This window comes from Fukomys damarensis, unplaced genomic scaffold, assembly GCF_012274545.1.
Source record: "Fukomys damarensis isolate Sample0158 unplaced genomic scaffold, DMR_v1.0_HiC HiC_scaffold_19, whole genome shotgun sequence".
In the NCBI taxonomy this organism is placed as follows: Eukaryota; Metazoa; Chordata; class Mammalia; order Rodentia; family Bathyergidae; genus Fukomys; species Fukomys damarensis.
Window position 1 is genome coordinate 24,890,281 of NW_022900931.1, and position 26,550 is coordinate 24,916,830.

General features: G+C 40.2%; 1 protein-coding gene across 4 annotated transcripts in view; it reads left to right on the forward strand.

The window, feature by feature from the left end:
• Nucleotides 1-12,865, forward strand: part of LOC104850731 (alpha-1-inhibitor 3-like) — a 50,336-nt gene extending 37,471 nt beyond the window's left edge. For 2 of the 4 annotated variants that reach the window (XM_010607797.3, XM_010607795.3), the window contains exons 23-36: nt 1,330-1,413; nt 1,693-1,869; nt 2,077-2,164; nt 2,968-3,124; nt 3,410-3,484; nt 3,838-4,018; nt 5,036-5,259; nt 6,089-6,307; nt 6,461-6,588; nt 8,188-8,278; nt 10,832-10,900; nt 11,530-11,632; nt 12,372-12,413; nt 12,733-12,865. In XM_010607797.3, coding sequence (XP_010606099.1) covers nt 1,330-1,413; nt 1,693-1,869; nt 2,077-2,164; nt 2,968-3,124; nt 3,410-3,484; nt 3,838-4,018; nt 5,036-5,259; nt 6,089-6,307; nt 6,461-6,588; nt 8,188-8,278; nt 10,832-10,900; nt 11,530-11,632; nt 12,372-12,413; nt 12,733-12,755 — 1,661 coding nt within the window. In that variant the 3' untranslated portion in view covers nt 12,756-12,865. Of the gene's footprint in view, nt 1-1,329; nt 1,414-1,692; nt 1,870-2,076; nt 2,165-2,967; nt 3,125-3,409; nt 3,485-3,837; nt 4,019-5,035; nt 5,260-6,088; nt 6,308-6,460; nt 6,589-8,187; nt 8,279-9,380; nt 10,052-10,831; nt 10,901-11,072; nt 11,119-11,529; nt 11,633-12,371; nt 12,414-12,732 lie in introns of those variants that run through there. The other 2 variants (XM_010607798.3, XM_010607799.3) reach the window with 2 other exon arrangements.
• Nucleotides 12,866-26,550: the final 13,685 nt, after the last annotated feature.

Here is a 26,550-nt window from a genome sequence, read left to right on the forward strand (position 1 = left end):
GCCAGGGATTTAGCTCAGTGGCACAGCGCCTGCCTCACAAGTGCAAGATCCTGAGTTTGATCCCTGGTGCCCCCACAAAGAAAAGAAAAGAAAGAAAAGAAAAGAAATCTGGTCTTCTACTAGGTGTGAACTTAAGAAAAGCATGTGTGGCTCACACTTGTAGTCTCAGCACTCTGTGAGGTGGAGGCAGCAAGATCAAAAGTTCAAGCCCAGCCTGGGCAATTTAGCACCTTAGCAAGATTGTGTCTCATAAAAAGGAATTAGGCATGTAGCTCAGTGTGAAAGCCCTGGTTTCAGTCAATCCCTGGTACCATTAGCAAACAAGACAAGACAAAACAAAATAAAAAAACAAACCCAGAAAAACAAGAAAAGAAACAAACAGCAGAACAGAAAACTCAGTGCAGATTGTGTCTCCTCTTGCTCACAGCAACATTTCCAGGACCTAGAATAGTGCCTGGCATGAGATGTATATTTTTCAATGTATAGTTGTTTAAAGAATTAATAATTTTAAATAAAGTTTTAAAAGTAAACTAATGATCCAAAATCCAATATTACAAGAAACTTAACAAGGTATAGATGAGATAAAGTAAATGATTTTTGCCAAAAGTGACCAATTCCTAGTAGTGCAAGGCACATTTGGAAAAATGATCTTACAGTTATTGAAAGTCTTAAGTGATCTCGCAGTTATTGAAAGGTGGAAGGTGTGAAGTAGGTCACTAGAGATGAACTAGATTTATTTTTGAAATAGCTTCAAGTAGAAAAACAGAAGAAATACCTTGCCACTGGTCACTTCTTCTTTTCCTGGTACATCATCATTGGACTCTAATCTAACCATGCCTGCTTTGCAACATCCAAGGCAAGGACTCCCATGAAAGGAATATCCCTGAGTAGCTAATGATCATGGCAAGAGAGAGGTGGTCCCAGAAGGCAAGAAGCTATATTTGGTTTATTCTTTTACTTATTCTGACATGTTGAGTGTCTGTTCATATACAAACTACACTTTGAGAAAAAACCCATTATTTTCATAAGTCTATACAGCATTTTAAGAAGACCCCAGTAAAAGAAGGTAATCATACACCTCAGAAACTCAGAGCCTCCTTTTGAACAGCCCCTGAGGTGTTCAGTGTGATGGATAATAAAAGAGGAAGAGATAGCCTGGCAAGCCACTCAGTACCAGGAAATGTGAATTTGGAATATTAAAATCAAGAGTGTTTTCTAAGGAGGTAGCTAATCAGTTGGAGATGTCTGTCTGTAACCACTAACCGTAGGATTTTAAAAAAAATATAGACATCAAAGGTAAATGTCTCTGTATTTTATTTGTTTATCAAGATGCTGGGAAATCTGAGAAGTTATCCCTGAAGCTCCCACCAAGATTGGTGAACGATTCGGCCAGAGCTTATTTCTCTGTTTTTGGTGAGTTATTGAGCCTCTCGAGACAATATCCCAAGGTGCTATCTTCCACACCACCACTTTCATTTATTTTTTTTAACAAGCAGTTTTTAACTGCACTTCAGCTCTTTAACTTCCTTCTCACATTTCTTTCTCCTTCAATACCCACTTGGTTTCCAGCGTGTTTGACCCTCCAATCACCTTACAATTCTTCCACATCAGCTATTTTTTCAGATATAAACATCATAAATATAATATCATTGGTTCTTGGTGACAGTGGTTGTTCTGATGTCTCATTTCCAGGTGATATATTAAGTTCTTCCATAAAAAATATACAAGACCTCCTCCAGATGCCTTACGGCTGTGGAGAGCAGAACATGATCCTGTTTGCTCCTAACATCTACATACTGAAATATCTGAATGAAACCCAGCAGCTGACCCAGGAGATCAAGTCCGAGGCCATCGGCTATCTCAATGCTGGTGAGTAGGGACAGAACTTCTTGTTGTTGCAAACTTTCTCTCCTCACTCAGGGTTGCCATTCAGTGGGGAAGAAGAGCTGCCATCTTGGAGGTTCTGCATGTGGGAGAAGTCAGAGGTGTTGGTGGTCTCTGTGTGCATGTGGGAAGCCTGTCTGTCTCTGGGGCATCACTGATGCCTCCTGAATCACCCGAGACCTTTCACCTCAGGTTATCAGAGAGAGCTGAACTACAAACACCCCGATGGCTCCTACAGTGCCTTTGGGCATCAACAAGGCAAGATTGAAGGCAACACATGGTAAGAAAAGGGCACTGAGTGCCAGGCTCTGTACAATACTCACACTGGATGACAGCCCCACCTGAGATCTTACGAGCCTCATTTTACAAAAGTGGAAACTGTTACGTGGTGCTGTTAACATCTCTCCATGGCACAAATAGTAAGCAGCTAGGCTAAGCCTTCCCCAAGGTTTATTGCTCTGACTCCCAAACACGGTTTTTATTCAATAAGTCACCAAAGCTGTCTCATTTCTCTCAAGGACCCATCATAAATAAAACTCTGGGCTACTGAAGTTGTTTCCAGCATCCAGAGATGCTGGAACCGGAGGCTGAAAAAGCCGTGGCCATTCTCTCCACAACCTTATGTTAAATAACACCTTTTCTAAGGAAAATGCACAGACAAATAGCAGAATGCGAAGGAGTCTGGTGGAAAGAGCAGGACAGATGCCAATGGGATGAAGGGAAATTTAGTTTTGGGAGCAGAAAACCTTGACAGAATGCTAGTGCATGTAATAGGAGGTTTGAGATTTTTTAAAAAAATCTACATAAGGAAGTCAGTGAAGGGGAAATACCTCAGCAAGGGAGTGGAAACATCTTAATCAACCACCCAAGTAAGCAAAGCAAAGCCTGAACATCCAAGGCATTGAGGAAGCAAACCAGGTGGAGGTTGAATTCTCTTGGTAGTGCAGCCCCCCAGCTGTGAGCGTGCAGAAACCCTCATACTGACTCGCAAGCGAGCACTGGGGCCCTCAGGAAGCCTCTGCACAGGGGGTGGGGGTGCTGCTCGAAAGCCAGTGGCTCACATCCCATTCTTCTTCGCATCAGGCTCACAGCCTTTGTACTCAAGACCTTCGCCCAAGCTCGGGCCTTCATTTTCATTGACGAAACCCACGTTACCCACGCCTTGACCTGGCTCTCCCGGAGGCAGAAGCACAGTGGCTGTTTCAGGAGCTCTGGGACACTGTTCCACAATGACCTGAAGGTGACCTCCCTTGTGACCCTGTGGCTCAGTCAGTTGTGACAGTTTTCCTAAGGATAGAGATATGTAAGAAGAAGGGACTGGGTAGCACGGGAGGACGCAGGTGGGAGAATAAAACCACTCACCGGAGGGGAGGAACACATGGAACCTGGGCTGGGACTGGACTTTGTGTAGTGGGGGTTTGCATGAGAAGAACTTCTAAGGAACCATAGAAGAGAAGAGATTGGCCCATCTTTACAGGGCTTCCAGAAGTGGGATTCATCTCATTTTCATCTCTTGCGTTTATAGGGTGGAGTAGATGATGAGGTGACCCTCTCTGCCTACATCACCATTGCCCTTCTGGAGATCCCACTGCCTGCCACTGTAGGTACCACGGTGTTGCTCCTGCTGGCCAGACTGCTGTGAAACCTGCTGACCTGTGGCTATATCGCGCCTTGAGATGCTAAATGGCAGCTTTCATTTTGCACAGTGCTGCACATTTGCTAGTTTCTGACAAGAAGAATATACTTGTCCAAAAAAACCTAGATCCTATTCCAAAATTAATCCAAAACACACAGTATCTAATCCACTCCTTGTTAGTTTATATTTTAATTAGAAAATAACCTTTTTAAAAAGTGTGTTTTAGAAAAAGGTGGTGAAAGAATAGATGGATGGGTGGACAGATAGATGGGTAGAGAGACAGCTTGGAAAGGCACTGGTACTGTTCTTCCTCATAGCACCCTGTTGTCAGCAAAGCACTGATCTGCATGAATTCAGCCTGGGAAACAACAAAGGAGGGGACCAACGGTAGCCATGTCTACACCAAGGCACTCTTGGCGTACGCATTTGCCCTGGCGGGGAACCAGGAGAAGAAGAGGGAGATAATGAAATCACTCAACGAGGAAGCTGTGGAAGAAGGTGAGCATGTTTGTCAAGATTTTTCTCTCCGTTCATTTCCAGTGGATTGCAAAGGGGAAATGAATTCCTGAAAATAACTTTCCTTTTTGACTTGCTCCACTATGAAACACTGAGATTTCTATGACAACTCATCCCATTCCCAGATGAGTGGTCCTTTTATACCCACACTTCCCCAGAAATCTTTTGTTATGTAGTGTATTAGCCGTCCTGTCCCTGCTACAATATACACGAAACCTGCAACTTCGAGGAGAAGAGCTTTGGTCTGGCCCACAGCTCTGGGGTGCTCAGTCGGCGGTCAGCAGACCGGGCAGAAACACCAGGGTACAAAGGCGTGGTAGAGTGAAGGTCCTCAGCTACTGCAGCAGCCAGGATGCAGAGCAGGGAGCAGAGAAACCAGACAGGAACGGGTCAGGGATCAGGTCAGGAGCAGCGTCACACCTCTGTGGCCTGCACAGACCCAGCCAGAAGGTGCCTTTCTAATTCCTTAGGTGGCTCTCAAGACAATCAAATTCACATCCCTCCTTTATTGTCATACAGAGGACAAAGCTGAGACAAGCAGTATGACAGGAAAACTCAGGTATTTCAACCTCTTTACAAAGACAACATAGTCGACATACTTTCCTGTATGACTGACCTAGATATCAAGATGAATAAAAGCCGCTAAGTACCATAGGAAAGGGACTAAAATCCATTGCCGTAGCTTCTGTGTTTTACTATTTTTATTATGACATTGAAGCTGGTAAGTTCCCTCTTTCATTTCAGCTAAACACTGAACAGAAAACTTGATTGGAAGAGAGGGGGCGAACCAGTGAGAAATCATGCCACATTCTCCTCACCGATTCTACTAGAATGACATTTGAGAAAATGACTCAGTTGATACCTTAAGAACTTCTATCCTCATTATTTTCCTCATCCACAGAAAATAAGCTCAATTTTTTACCCTGGATTAGTAAAAGCTACTCCAGCTTTTTATATATATAGTCATATTTTAATTATTCCTTTGTTCTTATCCTGAAGATAACTCAGTTCACTGGGAGAGACCTCAGAAACCCAGGGAACCAGAGGGACATTTGTACCAACCCCGGGCGCCCCCTGCCGAGGTGGAGATGACGGCCTACGTGCTCCTAGCTCTCCTCACAGCCCAGACAGCCCCGACCCCAGCGGACCTGACTTCTGCAGCGCGAATTGTGAAATGGATCACAAAGCAACAGAACTCCTACGGTGGCTTCTCCTCCACCCAGGTGGGTGGGTTCCTTCAGCTTTCATCCTTTGGAGTCAGAGTTTGGTGAGAGGTCAAGACGAGAGATGAATAGTAATATGGGAAAGAGCAAGAGAGAAGAGGACAGAAAGGATCCAGGAAAGGTCACTTAAGATCATTTTGAGTGCAGAAAATGAGAAAAGAGCTCCAAACATTCCCTTTCCCCGTGGTTTTCCTCGTGCCTATGCTGGAGTTCTAGGGTTTTCTTTATACATTAGTCACCTATGAAAGCAGGGTTGCACCACTGAGACCCTTTAGCGAGGAAGCAAATCCTAATTTATGAACAGGGGCAAAAATTCTGAAATGTCTAGAATCCTAGAGGTGATCTCTCAAACTGAGTGAGCACAGAGGAAATGTTTATTTTCTGTACCATTCTGCTATGTAATCCAGTTATCTTGGTCTTTCCTTTGAAATGGATAATCATGATATGAAGACGCTGTCTGCGTGCTTGTTTTAGTCTATTTTGAGTTCTTTTGTCCAAAGGAGAGCATCAAAATCCATCTGTAATGGAAAAGAAGAAGGGATGTAATGGGAGAGATCCTTTGGGGGCACAGAGTACGTCCTCTACCAACGAGAGAGTGAAAAAAAAATCATTGAAAAGAGTGAAAAATCATGGGCAGCAGTAGAAATTTTGATTATCAGATGTATCATAAATTAACGTCAGTCTTTGAATTCAAATCCAGAGTTCATGTAATAGGAACAGAACCTCACATACCTTTGTAATACCAAAAATGGGCTTTGGGCTTTGGGAAGAATCCAAGCCCCTAACTCTGGATGCTCTCTTCTTCAGCTTTCACATTCATCTCTTCCAGGACACAGTGGTAGCTCTCCATGCTCTGTCCAGATATGGAGCCGCTACTTTTGCCGGAACCGGGAAAACATCTTTGGTGACAATCCAGTCTTCGGGGGCGTTTTCCACAAAATTCCAAGTGGATAACAGTAATCATCTATTACTGCAGCAGGTCCCACTGCCAAACATTCCAGGGGAGTACGAAATAAATGTGTCAGGGGGAGGCTGCGTGTTCACTCAGGTAAGATTTCTGCGGCAAGTTGGGCAGATTCAGCGGTGACCCCATACCTATTCCTACCTCTACGAGTAAAGGGCAAGTCAGGGAACGTGCACGGCGACAGACTGAGGGTTCCTTTGATCTGGAGACAACCATTTCCATTCTTTAATTCAACAGACAGCTTTGAAATACAATGTGTTCTCAGAGAAGGAAGAATCTGGCTTCGCTCTCCAAGTGCAAACAATACCCCAGACTTGTGACGGTCCCGAAGCCCACAAGAGATTCCAGATTTCACTAGAATTCAGGTTAGAATCTGCCCCTGCTCCCTAGCTTTCAAAATACTAACCACCTCAACCTTTTCAGAAAGTAGATTTGAAGATACATAAACTGAATGTTTTCACTTTCACTTTTTACCTTCCATTACCAATGTGGACAGTGATGTGTAGAGTTGTAAGCGCTGCTTTGTCTGCTGGCAGGATTCAGTCCCACATTGGTGGTTAGAGAGGAAATCATTCCTTTCAGTGATACATCAAGATAGGCTCACTCTTCTTACCCGTAAAGTACTCTTTTACAATTCCATTTTTCTAGAGAAAAAAGACTCACTATTCAATAACACGCCTCAAAGGCTTTAGGTAAAATATATGCAGTGATTTCTGATATAAATACACAATTGAACGGATTTTTGATGAAAAAAGAAAATAATATTCATAATTTGATTCATACTCGATAGACAAAATAATTTAGATGTGTTTCACAAAAGCATGATGTGTTAATTAGGCAGAATATAAATGCAGATACAGTCTTTGACCTAAAGAAATTTTATAGTCCACTTATGGAGATAGTCATCACATGCAGAAAGAGATCACTCATTAATCTGAAACATGTAAGTTATGAAGTGGCACATGCTAGAGTTTAAAAAATCTCCTTAGCTCATGTTATGGCACATAACGTTGACATTAATTGAGGCTATTAAGATTCTGAACATGGCATATCTTTATTATTATTGTTATTATTTTGTTTTTTGTTTTTTGGAGACAGGGTCTCACTATGTAGTTGAGATTGATCTGGAGCTCACTATGTAGCCCAGGCTGGTCTCGAACTCACAGCGATCCTCCTACCTCAGCCTCCCGAGTGCTGGGATTACAGGTGTGCACCACCACACCCAGCTATCTTTATTATTTTTATTTCCCCTTCCCTCCTCTTCAAATCTTGCCTTTGTTCCCTTGGACCACTTCCCTATTGCAAGAGATCCATCCCCTCATCCCCTTCTATCCATCTTTTTTCATTTACTTTTTGTCTACACTATGAGAGACACCATACAGTATTTAACCATGTGTGTGGTTCATTTCATTCGGCCCTGTATTTTCCAAATGCATCCATTTTCCTACAAATGTCACAAATCAGTCTTTCTTTATAGCTAAGTAGTATTCCATTATAGACAAATAGCATCAACAAGAATGAAAAATGGGACAGGTGAACTGGAGGAGGAGGGAGGGAGGGGGAGGCAAGGGAATTACAAAGTGAAAGAAACATGCTGTGATATATACAAGTAACCATTCCCCAAGATGACTGTAAACTACATGAACCGCAAATATGAACCAAAACAATCTGCTTAGCATCTTGTGTAGAATTTCCAGGTTCCACCCCGGGAATGTAGTTCATTACACCTCTGCTGTACTCAGACAGGTGGCTTTGCGGTGAACTCTGCAAGTGTCCTACCGTGCGGGCACTTCTCAGAGCTATGCCTTGTGACCGTGAGGGCTGTGCATTCCGAGGGATGGACAGATCCCTGGGAGCAAGGCAGCAATTAGCGAGGTTACTTAAAGATGTCGTGACTTAGGCCGAGAAGAAGGCAAGATTCAAAGTCTAGTGAAGCTCATTTCCTTCCTTCCTTTTATTGGTAGCTACACAGGGAGACGCCCGGTCTCTAACATGGTGATTGCTGATGTAAAAATGATATCTGGATTCAGTCCACTGAAACCAACAGTGAAAATGGTAAGTGGGTGCCAGATATTTGGTTTTCTGTATCCTCCATCTAGTAATGGCATCCTGCATCAAAGTCACATTGGCCCTGACCTAAGGTAATGTAGTTTATGTGGTGCCAAGTTTAAGTTTAGCACTGTGCTAGGTCCCAATACAAACAAACAAACAAACAAAAAACAACCCAAGAAAGTTACTGTTTTAATTGAAACTACCTTCTAGTTACTATTAAAAACTGGTAACTGAAACTGTCAACTCCCAATTCATGAAAAGAACAAGAAAATTGTTGGTATATACTTTATTTTTTTCCAGCCATTTATTTCTTTATTTAGTTTGTGTCCAGTGCAAATCAATTCCATAACACGAGGAGTTACTGTGATTCAAAGCATAAATACATAGACACAATATACAATCCAAACAGATGTGCAGTGTCCAGATATGAAGAAAAAGAGTGTTCATCCACACACACAGTATCTTCAGATCTTTTCTATCTGGTTGTTCCCATGCAGATTTCTAAAAGCAATGACTTGGATCATAGAGACTCTTGGGGTCCAATTAGACTCTGGAACATGTAAGCATCAGTGCACAACCATGCGAACAAGAGTTCAGGGTCTGTGTTTTTCTTTTAAAGGATTCTGTGTATCAAGGAAGTTGTAAAAGATGGCATAACTCAAGGCATATGACAGTTCTATCTATCTAAAAATATTGACTGATAACAAATGTGTCTACTGAGATCTGTAGTTTTAAAAAAAGCATTTACAGAAAAAGTATAAAAGATTTTTACGCACTTATGCAAGTTAGCTTCTCATCTTAGCTTCCCAAATGCTGGATTTAGTTTTGGCTCCTTCACATATTTACCTTTTTAATTTCAAGATTTGTAATTTTAACTTCAGAACCGACTATAGCTGGGGTTTAGCTCAGTGGTGCCATTGCCTGCCTCGCAAGTGCAAAGTCCTGCGTTCGATCCCTGATATCAAAAAGAAAAGAAAAAAACAAAACAACAACAACAAAAACAGACTATGTTTTTAATTGTGAGAAGTATTCAACCTATACAGAAATAAAAAGCCAGCATTTTAAAGTCAGTTGAGGTCATACAATTCTACTCTTTGGGTTTTAGCTAAATGGATCTGGTGCTTTTGTTGAATGAAAGTGAGTGGTGGGAAATGCCTGTCATTTCACTTTGGAAAGGTAAGATTTACTTGCGATGCTTAGATTTGGGGGCGGGCTCCTGTTCACTGTTGCCCTGGCACATGTCAGTTACTGAATAAAAAGTCAAATGTAACGTCAAATCCAGAGCCACAGAGAGCAGGGTAAAGAGTTTAGTTGCCAAGAAAACAGTGATAGCTCAACAATGCGAAACTTCATCTAGAGGAAATCAGCATTGAATTAGTACTGTTGAAACAACACATGGATTAACACCTGGTAGTTCCTTCTAATGTACGTACAAATAGCATCATGGAAGCTTTTTATATTATCTAACTTTTATGGCCTCATAGATTTAATGAACCCAATGAAAACCGAATCTCCATTCTACCTCCCATCTTTTATTTCTAGATAAAATCTATTATTGTTTTAAGCGTCAGTATTTCTTAAGCCATATTTGAGGAAATCATGGTTAATCTTGGATGTTATTATCTCTCTTCATCTTGTACAAAAAACAAAACAACAACAGCAACAACAAACTCCAGCAGGTTTAATATTGACATTCATTGTCTTTCAGTCCCTTCACATGTCCTTCAAATGAATCAAATTTGGAATTCTCAACATTTTCTGCATCATTGAAGTAAGGTGTGGAATAGATTTCTTCCTTGCCACACTGAACTCCTAGTCGCCCCATTTGCATTGGGTTTACAAGATGGGGAAGTTGGAATGTTTCTTGGCCAGAGTCTCCAACAGTACAGTTGTAGATGGGAGATGGAGACCACAGGGAGACTGGCTGTGGACATCTTGGTGGTGGCATTAGTTGGGCTTGGGGTAGTGGAGGTGTTCTGGGAGGTGTTGCTTGAAGGTTACCCCACAGCTGTTGGGTTTGAGTAAATCTGCGTGGGTAGGAGCTGTGCCAGGAGCAGCAGCCCCAGCCCCAGCCTGGCCACCATCGCTCTGCCCATGTCCATGTGCTTGGTGCTCGGAGATCAGTGGGCTGGAGGGGGGTGAGGTGGTGAGCATCGCGCCCCGTGGACCTTTTATACCACAACAGTGTGACACACGCCTCCTGCCGGTGTATACTTTAAAATAATAGTGTGAAAATTTACAGAATGCTGATGGATATCAGTGGGGAAAGACATTATGATAGATAATGTCAGAGGAATAACTTCAACTTTTAGGAAAACAAAAAAGCCAAAAAATTCTCATTGGTCAAGTGAATATTCAGTCTCCCATCTTATTTGAAGTGTTCACAATCTTTGAGTATGTTGTTATTCTTACTGAACTTCAAATTCATTTTAAGGAACTTAATCTTAGCTTCTTTTTTTGTACCCTTGTGAATGGATGAAACCATCCATTTGTCTCTCTGTATCCCAAAGGCTGCATTTATACAGTAAATCAGTGATTTTTCTCCTGTTTCCTAAGCTTGAAAGATCTGACCACGTGAGCAGGACAGAAGTGAGCAACAGCAAGGTCTTGATTTATGTGGATCAGGTGAGGCCCCGCCAGCCTTGCTACATGTTCCGGGGTGGATGGTCCTGTCGTGTGGGTGTCTTCCCAGGGAGCCTGTGCTGTGAGATGAGCTGTCCTAAAGAAGGTCCTAGAAGAGCTCCTCCTCCTCTGTTCATGTTAGATGACATTTTAAATGTCTCTTTCCTCGTTGCAGGCTTCCCTGGGACTTGCGGTGTCAGAGATGAGAGGGTTGGTGGGAGGTCAGTGTGTTACTGATTTATTTATACTAAAATGGAAACATGAGTATTTCTTGACTCCATGTAAACATTAAAAAAATAACTAAGCTGGGTAATCTCAGAAACCATATTCAAAATTGCTGATTAAAGATAAGAAGTAGCTAGGTGTGGGGGCCCATGCCTGTAATCCCAGCACTCTGGACTGAGGCGGGAAGATCACACATTACAGCCCAGCCTGGGACATTTAGTGATTTAGCAACTGTCACAAAGTAAAGAAGAGAAAGGGCCAGGATGCAGCTCCCTGAAAAGCCTCTGGGTTCAATCCCCAGTACTACAAAAAACAGAACAAAACAACACACAGGATAAGGATTCTCAGGGGTTGATCAGCACTTGTATCAATCCCTGGTTCCGGATTCTTGCTCTTTCCTTTCTCAGGTTACCAATGAGACACTGAGCTTTTCTTTCACTGTGGTGCAAGACATTCCTGTAAGAAACCTGAAACCTGCTCTTGTGAAGGTCTATGACTACTACGAGACAGGTGAGCAAGATGGGACCAAGGACTCCAAGTAAACTCAATTCCTAATTAAGGAATTAAGAGCGTGGGCGACACTGTACATCCTCTCTTCACCTTACTCCATCAAGGATGCCTTATTTCTGCATCTGTAGCCTACAAAGCTACTGCAAATCCCCTACAACAAGTCTATCAGTCATGCAAAATATTCCAGGATGTCTGCTTATTGGTAGGAGGATACATACATCTTCCTAAGAATATAGCAGAAAGGAGCAATCAGTAAGACTGTGAAAATTGCAGGAATTACAGAAGAAATTAGAGTTGAGAAAGGACTAAAAGCTCTTATGGTCCCTGAAGACCAAAGAAAGAAAGCAAAATTTTCACAAGAGGTTACATGGAGGTATTGTTCTAATTAGTGGGGAGGAATATACCAACTTTTTCAGACTAAGAACTCTCAGAGATGTCATGAAGATAAAAGCAGCACATGTAGAAAAAGGGGAAAAGAATACCTAGAGAGACCTCCTAGGACTTAGCTTGACCACAGTAGAGTGAGTGGGCTTTAGTCCTCCCCCCAGTGTGAGATCATTGCACCAGTGGTCTCAAGAACAGCACTTCCTTGACATTTCTTATCTTTCTCTTTCCCAAAGAGATGACTTCAGCAGTTATGCAGGTAATGATGCAGAGAGGGCACAGCCTGAATATGTCAAAGGCTCTTTATAAAACCCATCAAAACTTCTGTTTTCAAGGTTACCATTGTGTCTTTCAGGTGAAGCAGCATTTGCTGAGTACAGTGCCCCCTGCAGCACAGGTAAACAACTTGCAGCCTTGGTCCTCCACCTGCCCTTTGCTTTCCAAACCAGTCTTCCCAGATGCAAAGTGGTCTAGAGCTTTTATTGTTGGCCTCACACTGCATGATAACTCAGAAATGCACACGTGGGGAGCAGAGCACTAACTCTCTGGTTCTTTCATCAGAAAAGTGTAATATTTTAGGGCAAATATGTGATGGTGCCCATTCTTCACCAGAGCCAACTTGGTTTCCTTTAGAAAAACCTGCTCTCCATATTAGAATCATATTCACTACTTAGCAAACCCCAAGTCATCCTGTTTTCTTCCTCTTCTCTCCATAGATGAAGTGCTACAGAATGTTTGAGGTGGCTCCCCCTAAACAGTGGTTTGCTGGAATCCCCACACCAAGACTCTATGAGCCCTGTTGTTTCTGCAATAGAGAACGCTTGGTAAATAAACATATACTTCTGGAGAGTCTCTGTCGCTGATTCCTTCTTCATTCAATGCAGATTTACCCCATGCCAACATGAGGTCCCAGGGCTTTGCCCTGTACCTTGTATTTGCATCAAACAAACAAACAAACAAACAAACAAAATGACATCCTAATGGAGGAGACAGCACATTGTAGAATCAGGAATGATTCAAAACAGCTTCAATGGTAGGGAAGCACAGACTGTGCAGTGTATTTTAACGGTGATCTGAGAAAGCTTTACCTGCAAAGAGCTTTGTGGAGGGATAGACTGAGAGCAAGAATGTCATATGCATGTCTGGGTGTGGTCTCGGAGAAGGCAGGAGTGGTCTTCAATGCCAGGCACAACAACTTGCCAGGTCAGATAGGAATTTCAACTCCCCACAAGCAGTGCAAACATGATGTAGTACACACATGTACTAGCACAATTTTTTAAAACGTTAAAAAAGTAAAAAAATGAATTAAAATAGTGCTTATGTCATAACATGATCATATGGAATTACTGATACCAACAAAATGGCTAGAACAGTGTGCAGCTGATGGTAGACACCCAGTTTGCTCTTTAAAAAATTAAGTTGAGCCTTCCACTTCATTTGTGCTACTTGTATCTCCAGAAAGCTTATTTCTCTATGTATTTATCACTTCCCCAGTAACGTCTGATTCTGTCTGATATGTGGAATTGATATCCAGATATTATTTGAAGTCAGACAAATGATAAACTGTAAATTTGGGACTGGAAGTCAAGCCAACTAATTTCCAACTCACTGAAAATGCCGGATCTTTCTACCTTAACTTATTTTCTTAACAAAAAACTAAAAATTGAAATTCCACTTGACCCAGCTATTCCCAAAAGCTAAAGGCATCATATTACAGGGATCCACGCACACCCATGCTTATAGCAGTACAGCTCATAAAAGCTAAATCCTGGAAGCAACCTGTGTGTCCTTCAAGAGATGAATGGATAAAGAAAGTGGTCTATTCACACACAATGGATGCCTCCTGCTTTGCTCTTATTTGTCCAGGATTGGTTTTTTTTTAATTTTAAATTTTTTTAATTAAAAAAATTTTTTTAAATTTAAAAATTTAAATTAATTTTAAAGTCTTCTTGTTCCATATGAATTTTAGGATTATAGTCCAGAGTCTGTGAGGAATGCTATTGGTATTTTGAAAGGACTGCAATAAACCTGTATTCTGTGTTCTGGAGGTATGTGAAGAGGCAACATTTATTCTGACCATCCAGGAATAGGTATAGCTTTCCATTTTCTGTTGTTGTTTTTTGTTCTTTTCAGAGTACTGTAGTTTTCTTTATAGAGATCCTTCACATCTTTGACTAGGTTAATACTTAAGTATTTAATTTTTTTGGATGCTATTGCAAATGATATTTTCCTAGTTTCTTAGTGAATTTATTATTGGTGTGAAGAATGCTATGGATTTTTGTGTGATTTTCTGTCCTGCTACAGTAGTGAATTTGGCTATTAATTTCAGGGATCCTTTGGCAAAAAATTTTTGGGTCTTCTGTGTAGAGGATCACGTGATTGGGAAATAACAATCATTCGACTTCTTTCTTTCCTTTACATACCCCTTTTACTCCTTTTGCTTGGCCAGTATTCAGAGGCCTACGTTGAACAGGAGTGGTGAAAATGGACATCATCGTTTTGTTAGTCCTTTAAGGGGGAAGCTTTCAGTCTCACTTTCTTCAGACTCTCTCCCACGTGGGGGAGTCACGCTGCGGCCGGAGTTGGGGAGTTTCTTAGAGTAATTAGGGCGAGCGGGCAAGGCCGAGTGTAGGCATCAAAGGATCTCGGTGGGCTGAGGATCTGAGAGTGGGCTGCTCAGCTGCCTCTTAAGTTGGTGGAAAGGTTGGTGAAGCAGCCGGGTTTCTTCCTGGGGGCTGCCTGGCTGTGCCGCTCAGAGAAAGCTGCTTTGCTACTTGCTGAAGTTGTGGACATGTGGGTAAGGCTGTCTGCTTCGTTGGGCTTCTGTGGGCCAAGCTGGTCAGGAAAGGCTGCTCGCTGTGCTCAGGGTCTCAGGGCAGTTGGACGGAGCCATGTGGCTGCTCCCAGCAGACTTGGCCGGCTGAACCTCCAGGGCAGATGCCCGGGGCTGTGCACGTGAGTGGGGTCATCAGCTGCATCTACGGCAGCAGAGGGTGGGCAGGGCTGCCTAGCTGCTTCCCAGGGATTTCTGCAGAGCAAGCCGCTGGGGGGAACTGAGTTTCTTCCTGGGGCTGTGGAAGGGCAGGTAAGGTCTCCTGTATGGTTTGTGGTGTTGGCTGGGTAGAGCTGCTAGAGACAGCTGCCTGTCTTTTCATGGCCCCCTGGGAGTGCTGTGTAACAAGAGCCTGGGTGAAGGGGCGCAGTGTGGGCCAGGCTCTTTGCTGGGGGCCATGCAGCAATACAGGAATCTCGTAAAAACTCAAACTGGGTCTAGGACCTGTGGAGGCCACGGAGTTCTCCAGCAGTCAATGCCTCAGATGTCCGTGGGTTGAGTGGGTACTGCCGGGGCTTCCTGCTTACCCGTGTGTGCCAAGGAAGTCCCTCTCGGCTCAGGGTTGATCTTGAGAGACAGAGTGGTAGACGCCTTGTGTGAGTCCCCATTGAGGCCACCCTGTACCTCTGTCCTCTGGCACATCTTCTCCTGTGCTGTTCCTGCCTGCTCCCCATGGATGGGGGTTTTCTCTACACCGGGCTGCGGGGGGCCAAGGGAGGCGGTGGAGACCTCTCCTCCATCTGGATAACAGGTTCCACAGGCTCAGTGTATGGGTTCCGGCCTGGGACGCTGCTCAGTCCTGGGTTTCACTGGTGGACCTGGTATTGGATTTCAAGTGTAGAATTGGATTGTTTCCTCTCCTTCTTCAAGATGGGAAGGTGTCTTTCTTTGTGTAGAGTTGGAGGTGGGGTGATGTGGCCAACTATTCCTTCCTGCCTTCTTAATGCATCATTGTAAAATTATTATACCCCAAACAGGTATTACAGTCTCTTGGCTAGCTTCCTCTGCTCCTGTATGGCTAATTGCTGGCTGAATAGCTGTTTATATCGATGTCTTTGTGGGGAGACAGCTGGTGGCAGACCTTAGCTACCATCTGGCCTCAACTTCTTGCAATCTCATTTAAAAACATTTCTTTAAAAAAAACCATTTTTTGACTTTCAGTACATTTAGTTAAATTTTACCAAGTAGAATACTAAACTTCATTTTAAACAACTCAGGCATTTTGATTATGTGATGTTTTAATTATGTCGAGTGCTAAATAAATTTGTAACTGTCACTGTTATTCTTGATTTTTGTGTCTGTGATGGAGAGTTTCAGGAGGAACAAAATTTGACAGAATAGCAAAATGTTCCTCAATCTACTTGTAATGCTATAGCAGTAAAATGCACCCATGATATCAACCTTGATATCCATGAACTCATTTGCCATTTTTTCCTACACACATTCTTTCTCTATTCCCACATATATCCCTCTATTGTACCGCTCCTTTTATCATTTTGGAGGGAAAATGATAAACATTTCAGTACACGCTTCTAAAAGATTAGGGTTATTATATGAAAATACAATGATATTGCTACCATTCAAAAGCATGATGAGGCGTTAGCAAGTAGAATACAAATAAAAGTGACATCTACCTCCTCTGAGAGGAAGCTTCATTAGCTACTGCTCGATTCATCTCTTTCTCTGTCTGGGATATTGATACAGCCTCGGAAGCCATACTACTTTCAGAGTCTGCTGTTCTCATTTCTCAGTGAGAAAACAGAAGCGGAGAGGTTAAATACCTGTCCTTGAGACTCAGCTGATGAGGCAGGCGTAGAGTTGGAAACCTCAGTAGTCTGGCTCCAGGGTCTAGAATTTACCCACTGTGCAAGATTGTATCTTTCCAACGTATTTTCCAGGTTCTCCAATCGTTCTTTCACCTTTCATCAAGTCCATTTTTGATGCTTTTGCTTAGGATATTACTTCTCAAGAAATATTTACACCTTTGTAATGATTAATCAGCACTCTTCACTTTTCCCTGTATCTCCCAAGTGAAGGCTTCCTAGATCACAAACAATTTCTTCCCTCCTTCCCTCCCTCTCCTCTTTCTTCTGGGCCAACGATTGAAGCTAGAGTCTTGTGCTTGCTTAACATATACTTTACCACTGAGCTATGCCTCCAGCTTCTAAACGAGTGTTTTAATTTACCTCAGAATATAAGATATTTTTAATTATTCTTGGTTTGACTTGGCATCCACATCTGGAATATTAAGATGCATTATAAATAAATCTGTATTCTTCATAGTACTTAAAAACGTATAGGCCCTCATGGGAATATGTAATTTTTATTTGATGAATAAGTTATAGAACAATAAATATGCAGAAACGCATATTTATTCAAAAACTATTTTGATGTCTATTTTATGAAGCCAAAACAACCCCATTACTTCTTCTAAATCTAGGACAGGGAATCTAGCAAAATATGCGCCTTAAGTATGTTCATCTGGATTTCTGTAAAGAGAAGAAAACTAAATATTTTTGGGTCAAGGGTTCCATCATTGTTCACTATCCAAGGAATCCAGCAGAACTTTTGGCATCTTTGACGATCCCAGTTCACACTAATTTTTTCATTTCCCAATTTATGTCATGTGTCACTCAGTTTGGAACTTCAATAATAGTCTGTCTTTCTTGGGTCACTATTTTACTGCTTTGATCATCTATGCTTTATATTCTCAATCAAATTGCTAGTGGCTGGAGAATAAGACTCTATGTATTTCTCTACTGTCACATCCATTAGCTTAGAGGAAAAATAGTCAGTTTGTTTAATTTTCTGGGTTTGAAAAAATATTTTTTTTTTGAGGTGGCACAATGTAGACATGGCTTTGATATTGATATGTTCTTGTTTGGGGTTACAAAAAATCTTTTTGTTTGAGATTAGAAGGTGATTACCATTTTTGCTGTTGGCTTCAGTGGAATAAAACCAGATCTTATCTTTACACAAATAATCTCCATATTGGGAAAGAGAAGACTTCTTGTGTAACTGTAGTGTCAAATAAAAAAGGAGTTAGAATTTAATATGTGACAGAGAGAGGTTTCCTCCTTTATACCTCACCACAAGCCTATCTCCATGAAGTTTTCCCTCACACCATTATGAATAAAAGTTTGTGTTCCTTGGACGCGTATGATATTGACGATGGCAACCTGAATGCATGTCAGATGTAAGTCAGTTTGCCAAAATCACAGATCTTCAAGCCTCATTCTGAAACTATCCAATCAAAATCTTTAGCAGTAGATTTTGGTAAATCTGCATTTTAACATATTTACAGATTTTAGAGAGCTCATCTGCACTATTCATTTATTTAGTATGCACTACTTTCAGTTTTAGTTAACTTGAATGTATCGTGTTTCCCCAAAGAGGACCAAAAATGTCTTCAGAAATCAGATATACTCTTAGGCTGTACACTTTGGATCACTGATCCTTGATACCTGGGTAGGTATTCTGCAACACAATTAGTTTTATAATATTGACATTAGTTTTAGATAGCACTACCATTTGCTGCTATATTTTGTAGGATTCCTGTAAAGTTTTTGATGATTGATAAGAGTAACCTCTCTATTTCATATATAACTTATAATTGTATTTATATTTGATTATTTGCTTGGTGAGATAATTAAATAAGATTTAATTGTTCAGGAGAGGTAAGGAAGACAACAAAATTAAAGCACAATTAATTAAGGAAAATAAGTTTTCTTTAGCAATGACTTGAACCAAATTTAGTGCCTGTTATGGTTTGGATCTTAAATGTCCCCCCAAAAGCTCATGTTTTGCAAACTTTGTCTCCAGCTGCTCAGAGGTGCTGGAAACTCTAGGAAGTGGGGTTGAGGGGGCAGAAGTTGCTCCTGGGTGCATGGCTTTGTCTTATGTATTTTGGTACAGTGATGAAAACAGTGCAAAACATAAGGAGGAACTGATGAGATTATTTGATGGTCCAAATTTTTTATTTGACAGACATAATACCAGACTTTATTTTGAAATGCTCTTAAAGTATTACTAAACCTTCAAGATTAAAGGGCTTACTTCAGGACTACTTCATAATTTGTTAAAAGGCTAACTTCATTTATATCCCAATATTTAATTCTACTTATCTAATGACATAATATCCTAATATGCTATTAAGTACTGATAGTTCTAGGCAGACTTTGATTCAGAATTAGATGATTCAGTCAGAGATTCTGCCTGATATTTGCTGGAGACTTGGGGTCTATCACAAGTTTTTGGCAGAGTCTGAACCTTCAAAGAAAACGGGGAGTCCTCCTTCTTTGGAAGAATATTGTACTTTATGGATGTCTATGAAACACCAAAGGCAAAGGTTTATCTCTTTTCCTGGGACTTTTACCTTTTTGAAAGTCATTTATGTCTCTGGAATTTTCTCTTTTCTTGGCCAGGAAGGAGCAAGCAGGACTTCCATTTCAACCACAGCACTCAAAGTTGACCCTCTCCAGTATGACCCGAAGCCATCCACAGACACACACATACCTTTGTGGTCACCGTTATGGCACAGTTCGTAGCCCCAGAATGAGACTCTACTGTAGTAACAGGAGGTTGTTGTCTACTTGAAAATTTGTGCAAAAGATCTGTGAACCCTGAGTGGTCGCTAGTACAGTGTTCACCATTCTGGTGGATGTGACTGGAGGAGATGAGGGAAGAACAGTTTTCAAAAAGTCACTTTTTCATAGCTGGGATTTCTTCTAAAAGTCTGCATTAGCCACCATGAAAGGAGAAGGATACTTTCTTCCAAAAGGTACGTGTGGTTATATTTTTTCAGGGATTATCATTACTAAGACAAAAACTGAATGCCCATTTATATCATGTGGAGTTGAAAATAACAAAGGAGATAAGCAAGGTCTTCTCTTTCACAGACTCCTGAGACACAGTGACTCACTTCCTTGGTGAGCTTTGTTTAATTCTTTGGAACCAAGGTAGAGAATACTGATGGAGGAGGAACCATAGGACATCCTTACTAATCTCTCAAGTGCTATTTCAGTTGGTTTGATGGAAGAGCAAAGTTATAGAGACAGTTCCTTTTTTATATATATTTCTCGAGATGTGGAGTACAGATTGGAATACAAAATCTACCTATTGATCTTGGAGGGCTTTGTGGCTCTCACCGGCAAAAACTGATGGAAAAACATGTTGAAAGTGTTATGATGTGTCATTTATTATAGTCTTTTTGCTGGATGTCATTTCGATCAAGGATGCAGACATCCAGAGATTATGTTAAATATATAAATTTATTTAATATGTTGGTTTTACCAGGTAAGACTAAAATCTGTAACTTATCTGGGACATTGTCTACTATGTTGTATACAACATATGTAATTCTAGAGAATAAATTATCATGAGATGCTCTGATATCACAGTAGATGACCCAACCAAAGAATTTCAGATAAAACTCATTGATTTCAGCAGGAGTATAATACTTCTATTTTTGTGGAATCAATGTTAATAGAAGGGGGCATTTTTTGTCCATTGCTGTCACCTTCTTTCACGGGGTTCCTCACCAAGTGAGTCTAGCATTTCTCCACTTCTAGTTTGGTTCTCCAATGGGGCAAAAGCATCATCCAGCTAAGCCTTGGAGTAGCTGTGGCTCCCAGGGGTCACCTTCTTTGCTGTGTTTCAGGCTGATTCCATGCAGAAGGCAGCATTGGGAACAGTAAGGGCAAAGAGGTGGTGGTGAGCAGAGGACACAGTACACCCTGTGCTGGAAATTACCAGGCAGAGGACATTAACAGCATTCAGCCTGCCATACAGAAACACGGTGCCTATCATATTTAAATCGAAAAAAAATTGTTTGGCCTCTTAATTTCATAGTGAAATCATAACAAATAAAACAAGAAAACCTATGTTTTGAGGATTAGTTTTGGTACACCACCCAAGGTCATTACTGGACAAGCATAAATCTCCCCTAAGTGGATTTACCAAAGAGCTCATTGAGCTGAAAAATGCCTCACCCTTGAGCAAAGGAAACTGGAGACTTGATTTGCTGCTATTCCAAAGAAGCAAGTTTAGTATATGGTAGAGACATGGGTCTAGTCTTAGTTTTCAGACAGTGGAAAGCCAGTTTTTCCAGCACTACTTTTTGAACAAGCTATCTTTTTTCCAGTGAATGTGCTTGGTGCCTTTGTCAAAGATAAGCTGGCTGAGTGTCTTTAGGGCTTTTTCTGTATCTATTCCATTGATCTTCAGATTTTTTTTTCCAGTACCACATTTTTTATCACAGTAGTTGGGTAGTATAATTTTAAATCAGGGATTTCAATGCTCCCTGCCTTGCCTTTGTTGGCCAGAATTGCCTTTGGTATTCTAGGTCTCTTCTGGTTTCATATGAATTAGGATTGCTTTCTCTAGCTCTGTGAGGTATGCTGTTGGAATTTTGATTGGGATTGCATTAAATCTATGTAGCAGTTTTGGAATTATGGCCATTTTCAGTATATTTGTTCTTCCTACCCAAGAACAAGGGTTATCTTTGCATTTTAAAATATCCTCTTCAATCTCCTTTTTCAGTGTACTGTAGGTTTTAATGTAGAGGTCTTTTACTTCCTTCATTAGATTGATTCTTAGGCATTTCATTTTTGTGGGATGCTATTGTGAAAGGTGTAGTTTCCCTAATTTCTCTCTCAGTGTTTGTTATTTGTGTACAGGAAGGCTACTGATTTTTGAGTGTTGACTTTGTATCCAGCTATGCTACTGAATTTGGTTATTAAATCTAGAAGTTTTTTGGTGGAGTTTTTGGGGTCTTCTATGTAGAGTATCATGTCATCTGCAAATAATGATGATTTAAATTCTTCCTTTTTTATCCTTCTCTTATTTCTTTGTCTTGTCTAATTGTTCTAGCTAATGTTTCCAGAACTATATTGGATAAAATTGGTGACAGTGGACATTCTTGTCTTTTTCCTGATTTTAGAGTGAAAGCTTTCAGTATTTGTCCATTTAGTATGATGTTGGCTGTTGGCTTGTTGTAGATGGCTTTTATCAGATTGAGATAAAGACCATCCATTCCAGTTTTTTTTTTAAATCATGAATGGGTGTTGGACTTTGTCAAATGCTTTCCCTGAACCTATGGAGGTGATCATGTTGTTTTTTTTTTTTTGTATTTGATTCTGTTGATATGGTGTATTAAATTTATTGATTTGCATATGTTGTACTATCCCTGTATCCATGGGATGAGTTCTACTTGATCACAGCGTATAATCCTCTTGATTTGCTGCATTATGTTTTCCAGTATCATATTAAAGATTTTTTGCATTTACATTCAATAGGGAGATTGGCCTGTAGTTCTTTTTTGTGGTAGGGTTTTTCTCTGGTTTTGGTATCAGGGTAATACTTGCTTCCAGGAATGAATTTGGGAATATTGCTTCTCTTTTAACTTCATTAAAGGGTTTGAGAACTGGCATTAGATCTTCTCTAAATTTCTTGTTGAATTCAGCAGTGAAATCATCAGTACCTGGACTTTTCTTTATTGGTAAGTTTTAAAATACATTTTCAATTTCAGTGACTGATATTGGGATATTTAGAATTTTAATATTTTCTTGTTTCAGCTTTGGTAATTCTTATGTGCCTAGGAATTTGTCCATTTCTTCTGTATTTTCCATCTTATTAGAATATAAGTTCTCAAAGTACGTATTGATGATATTCTAGATTTCCACAGGATTTGTTGTGATTTCACCCTTTTCATTCCTAATTGCATGAATTTGTGTCTTTTCTTTCCTTTTTTTGATAAAGTTGACTAAGGGTTTATCAGTTTTACTTAATATTTCAAAGAACCAACTCTCTGGTTCATTGACTCTTTATACTGCTTTCTAGTCTCAATTGTGTTAATTTCTGCTCTGATACTTATAATTTCCCCTCACACAGGCTTTGGGCATGACTTGTTCTTTTTCTAAAAGCTTGAGGTTCAACATTAGGTTATTTATTTGAGCTCATTCTGTTTTCCTGATGTGAGAATTCACTGCTATAAGTTTCCCTCTTAGAACTGCTTTTATTGCATCCATAAGTTGAAGTATATTGTACTGGTATTATCATTTAATTGTAAATACTATTTAATTTCTCCTTTAATTTCATCTATAACCCATTAGTTATTCAGGATGGTGTTATTTAATTTCCATGTGTTTATGGGGTTTTTGTGATTTCTTTTGCCATTGATTTCCAATTTCATTGCACTATGGTCTGATATTATACATGGGATAATTTCAATTCCTTTGCATTTACCTAAGCATGTCCTGTGGGCTAGTATATGATCTATTTTGGAGAATGTCCCATGTGCAACTGAGAAGACTGTGTATTTTGAAGTTTTGGGGTCAACACTCTGTAGACATCTATAACTTCATTTGTTCACAAATTTGGTTCAGTTCTGATATTTCTTTGTTGATTTTTTTTGTCTAGTCGATCTGTCTCTGTGACAGTGGGGTATTAAATTCCCCCATTGTAATTGTTAGTACTTTTTAGATTTTTCATATCTGTTAATGTTTGTTTTATATAATTAGGTGCACTAATATTTGGTGCATATATATTTATGATTGTTACCTCTTCTTGAAGTTTCCCTTAACAAGTATGTAGTGACCTGCTTCTTGGCAGTGTTTCTTTCGATCTTCTGCTCAGCTGTTTGCAGACTACTGTGAGGTAGCTCTTCTGTCCTTCCACTCTGGGGCTTTGGCAGTGAAGCTGCGTGGGGATATTGGGAGTTCAAGCCCTGAGCTTTTTGAAGTAAGATGGTGACCCCTGCCTGCTCTGCTCCATGTGACTCTGTTCCCCTTCACTCACCAGTTGTTGACTCTGGAGGGCCCACCTGGGAAGCAGTGTCTCCTGTTCTCACTGCCATCTCTGATTACATAAAATTTTTCCCATCCAAGTCTGGTCTCCATTTCACAGTGTACAGCAAAACTGTTTTCACTGCCTACCCCTGTGGTGCAGCTACAGTGCACTGCATGGTCTCAGTTCTGAGTCAGGGAGCCATTTCTTCTGTAGCACTGGGTCCTATTTTCTTCTCTGCAGTCAGTTCCTTCATGGGTCTGTGTGCCTTTCACTCACTCTGTTTCCTCTCTGGGCTGTTGTTTTCCAGACTCCAGGCACTTTGTTCAGGAGGAGCTGTGTTGTTGGTATTCATGGCTCCTCCATCTTGCCTCTGACCACTCTATGTATTTAATTAAATAAATAATTTATTTAGGGATAAAGACAGATTGTGAAAGAAAACCAGAGATTCTGAAGTTTTGTTTACTAAATTTTTTTTTCTATAAACAATCTTGTTCTGGTAATGGAGAGGAGAACCGTTTACTCTCAAGTATGTGGGGACTAAATTAAGATATAAGTACCATTTGCAGTTATTATTCAGCTCTTTTATTCTTCATAATTTTAAAATGTAACTTGTTCATGGTACAGCATATTTTCTGCCTATATGTCCTTCAGGAAAAAGTTAATCAAATTTATGGGTCTCTAAAAGATCAGAAGTTATTAAAAATTGAGAGGCTGAATAAGAGTTTAGTAGTTTTCCCTAATTAAAGAATGACTTCTTTCTCAAGGCTAAATTGAAGTTTGATTTTTTTTCATACAACAGGGGCAAAAACTTAAGAGACACCAAAAGATAAGAACCAGTGCAAGGATCTCACAAATACTTTTGCTTTCCAAATAACACAGCCAAAATAACATTGAGTAGCACTGGAATTGGTACCCTGCATTTGTACCACCTTTGACTTATTTTGTTTAAAGATTAAAAACAGAAAACAAAGTGAAGTGGAGAAAGAAAAACTGCCACCTGAAAGTGTAAAAACAAATTCTTAGGAAACTTTCAAAACTTTATAGTCAGTACCATATCTTCTTCAAATCAAAATTCGAGAAGTGAAAAACAGTTTGAACACAGATGTTCTTATCTGGGATAGTCTCCCGATGGAGTAATGCTTAACATTCTTTGTCACTCTAAAAAAGTCTTTAGAGGAAGGCTAACTAGGAGGTGCTAGAGTCTCTGGGAAAAGTCAGTTTTCCTGGGATGCTAAACAGGACTGTTATGTAAATGAACTTCAAGAATTTTATGAACTCCTTTGTAGGAGTTACACACTCACATGAAAGTGAGAATGTGAATCGTCAAAGCTAAAGAGTCTAAAGCTTTCATCTGGTTGGTAGGAGTATATGACCCAAAACTCGATTTGCATTATTTATATGCATTTAATTTACTTTGTTTTAAGAAGCTAATCACCTCAGTGGAAGTCTTCCTTCTATGGTTTCAGAAACCCTGTTAAAAGTAAGTCAATATTTATCTCCAGGAATTAGTGGAAAAATGGATCAATAGAAAACTATTTTCAAGGTTGTGTGATTCTTTTAGGGAAAACAAGAATTGCTGAGGTGCCAAGAGAGAAATTCACATTGGATCCCTGAAGTTGCTAGTGACTCGCTGTTCAGTGCACACTCTAGATAAAGGAAACCCAAAAAACTGTTAGTGCTTTGAACTTCTTTCTCATTTAATAAGCATGCAAGCTGTATAAAATTACATACAATGCAAAAGTATTTGGGAGGCGTATGGTGATATTGAGATATTTACCATGTCCCACAAATCAAAATTTCTCACTATGCTCAAAAGTTTTACCATAATAATTTTCAGAATTTTCTTTTCCATAATCGTTCACTGAACAGCCCTTTGAACATTTTCTTTTTCTTTTTTTTTCAGCTTTAATTGAGTTTATTGGTACATTTTAGGGATACAGTACAGTTACATTCATTGTTGGGATCTTGTACCTCTACATGACAAGTCTTGATTCTCATTTTTTCCCCTTACCTCTGCCCTCCCTTTACCCCCTCCTCCCCTCCCCATCTACAAACACTTTATTTTAATCTTTTCATTCTCTCACATTTTTTTCTTTTCCCTTTTTACTCTTCCCCTACCCATCCCACCTTCCCTACACCTTTAGCTCCTTTCTTCCCATTTCTAAATGTCAGTAATCTTATTAGAATCTTATGCATTGTTGCAGATTATTCACACCAGGGAAACTATTCGGTATTTACACATGTGTGACTTATTTATTTCACTTAGGAGTATATCTTCAATATGTATCCACCTTTGAACATTTTCCAGAGAGAATTTCTTATAAACGTGTGCTTTACATGTAACAATGTCTTTCTATTTATCCTCTGCTGTTGCTTTTAACTTCCTTAACATTGTAATCATTGATCTCTCTGCTGTCTCCATATTTTTTGCCTTTTCCAGAATACCATGTGATTTTTCTCCTCTTGATTACTACAAAAACTGAAAGATGTTGACATGATTAGAGAATAAAGGTGAAATACAATTATTTTGATACCTAGACCAAGGCTGTTTCATGTAGTTTTGTAAAAGTTAACACCTTTGTGGCTGGTTAAAATGTAGTGGGAAGCCACCAAAGGACCCAAGAAAATTAAGAAATTGAAGCTATCCTCCTCCTTCAGAATATAGATTTTGGAGGCAAATGTGACAGGTGTCACTGATGGGTGCAAAAGCTAACAGGGAGAAATCAACATAACACAAAGGACTCGCACCTGTGTCAATACATCTGGAAGAGTTTATACCACTAGTGAGAGCTGGGTGAGCAGGTGTGGATTGAGGCCGTGGGGAATTTAAGAAGCATGAGTGACATTTGAAATTCTAAAGTTTGTTCATTTAAGATATTTGAGAGACAATACATTGGTTTTCCATTGCTGCTGT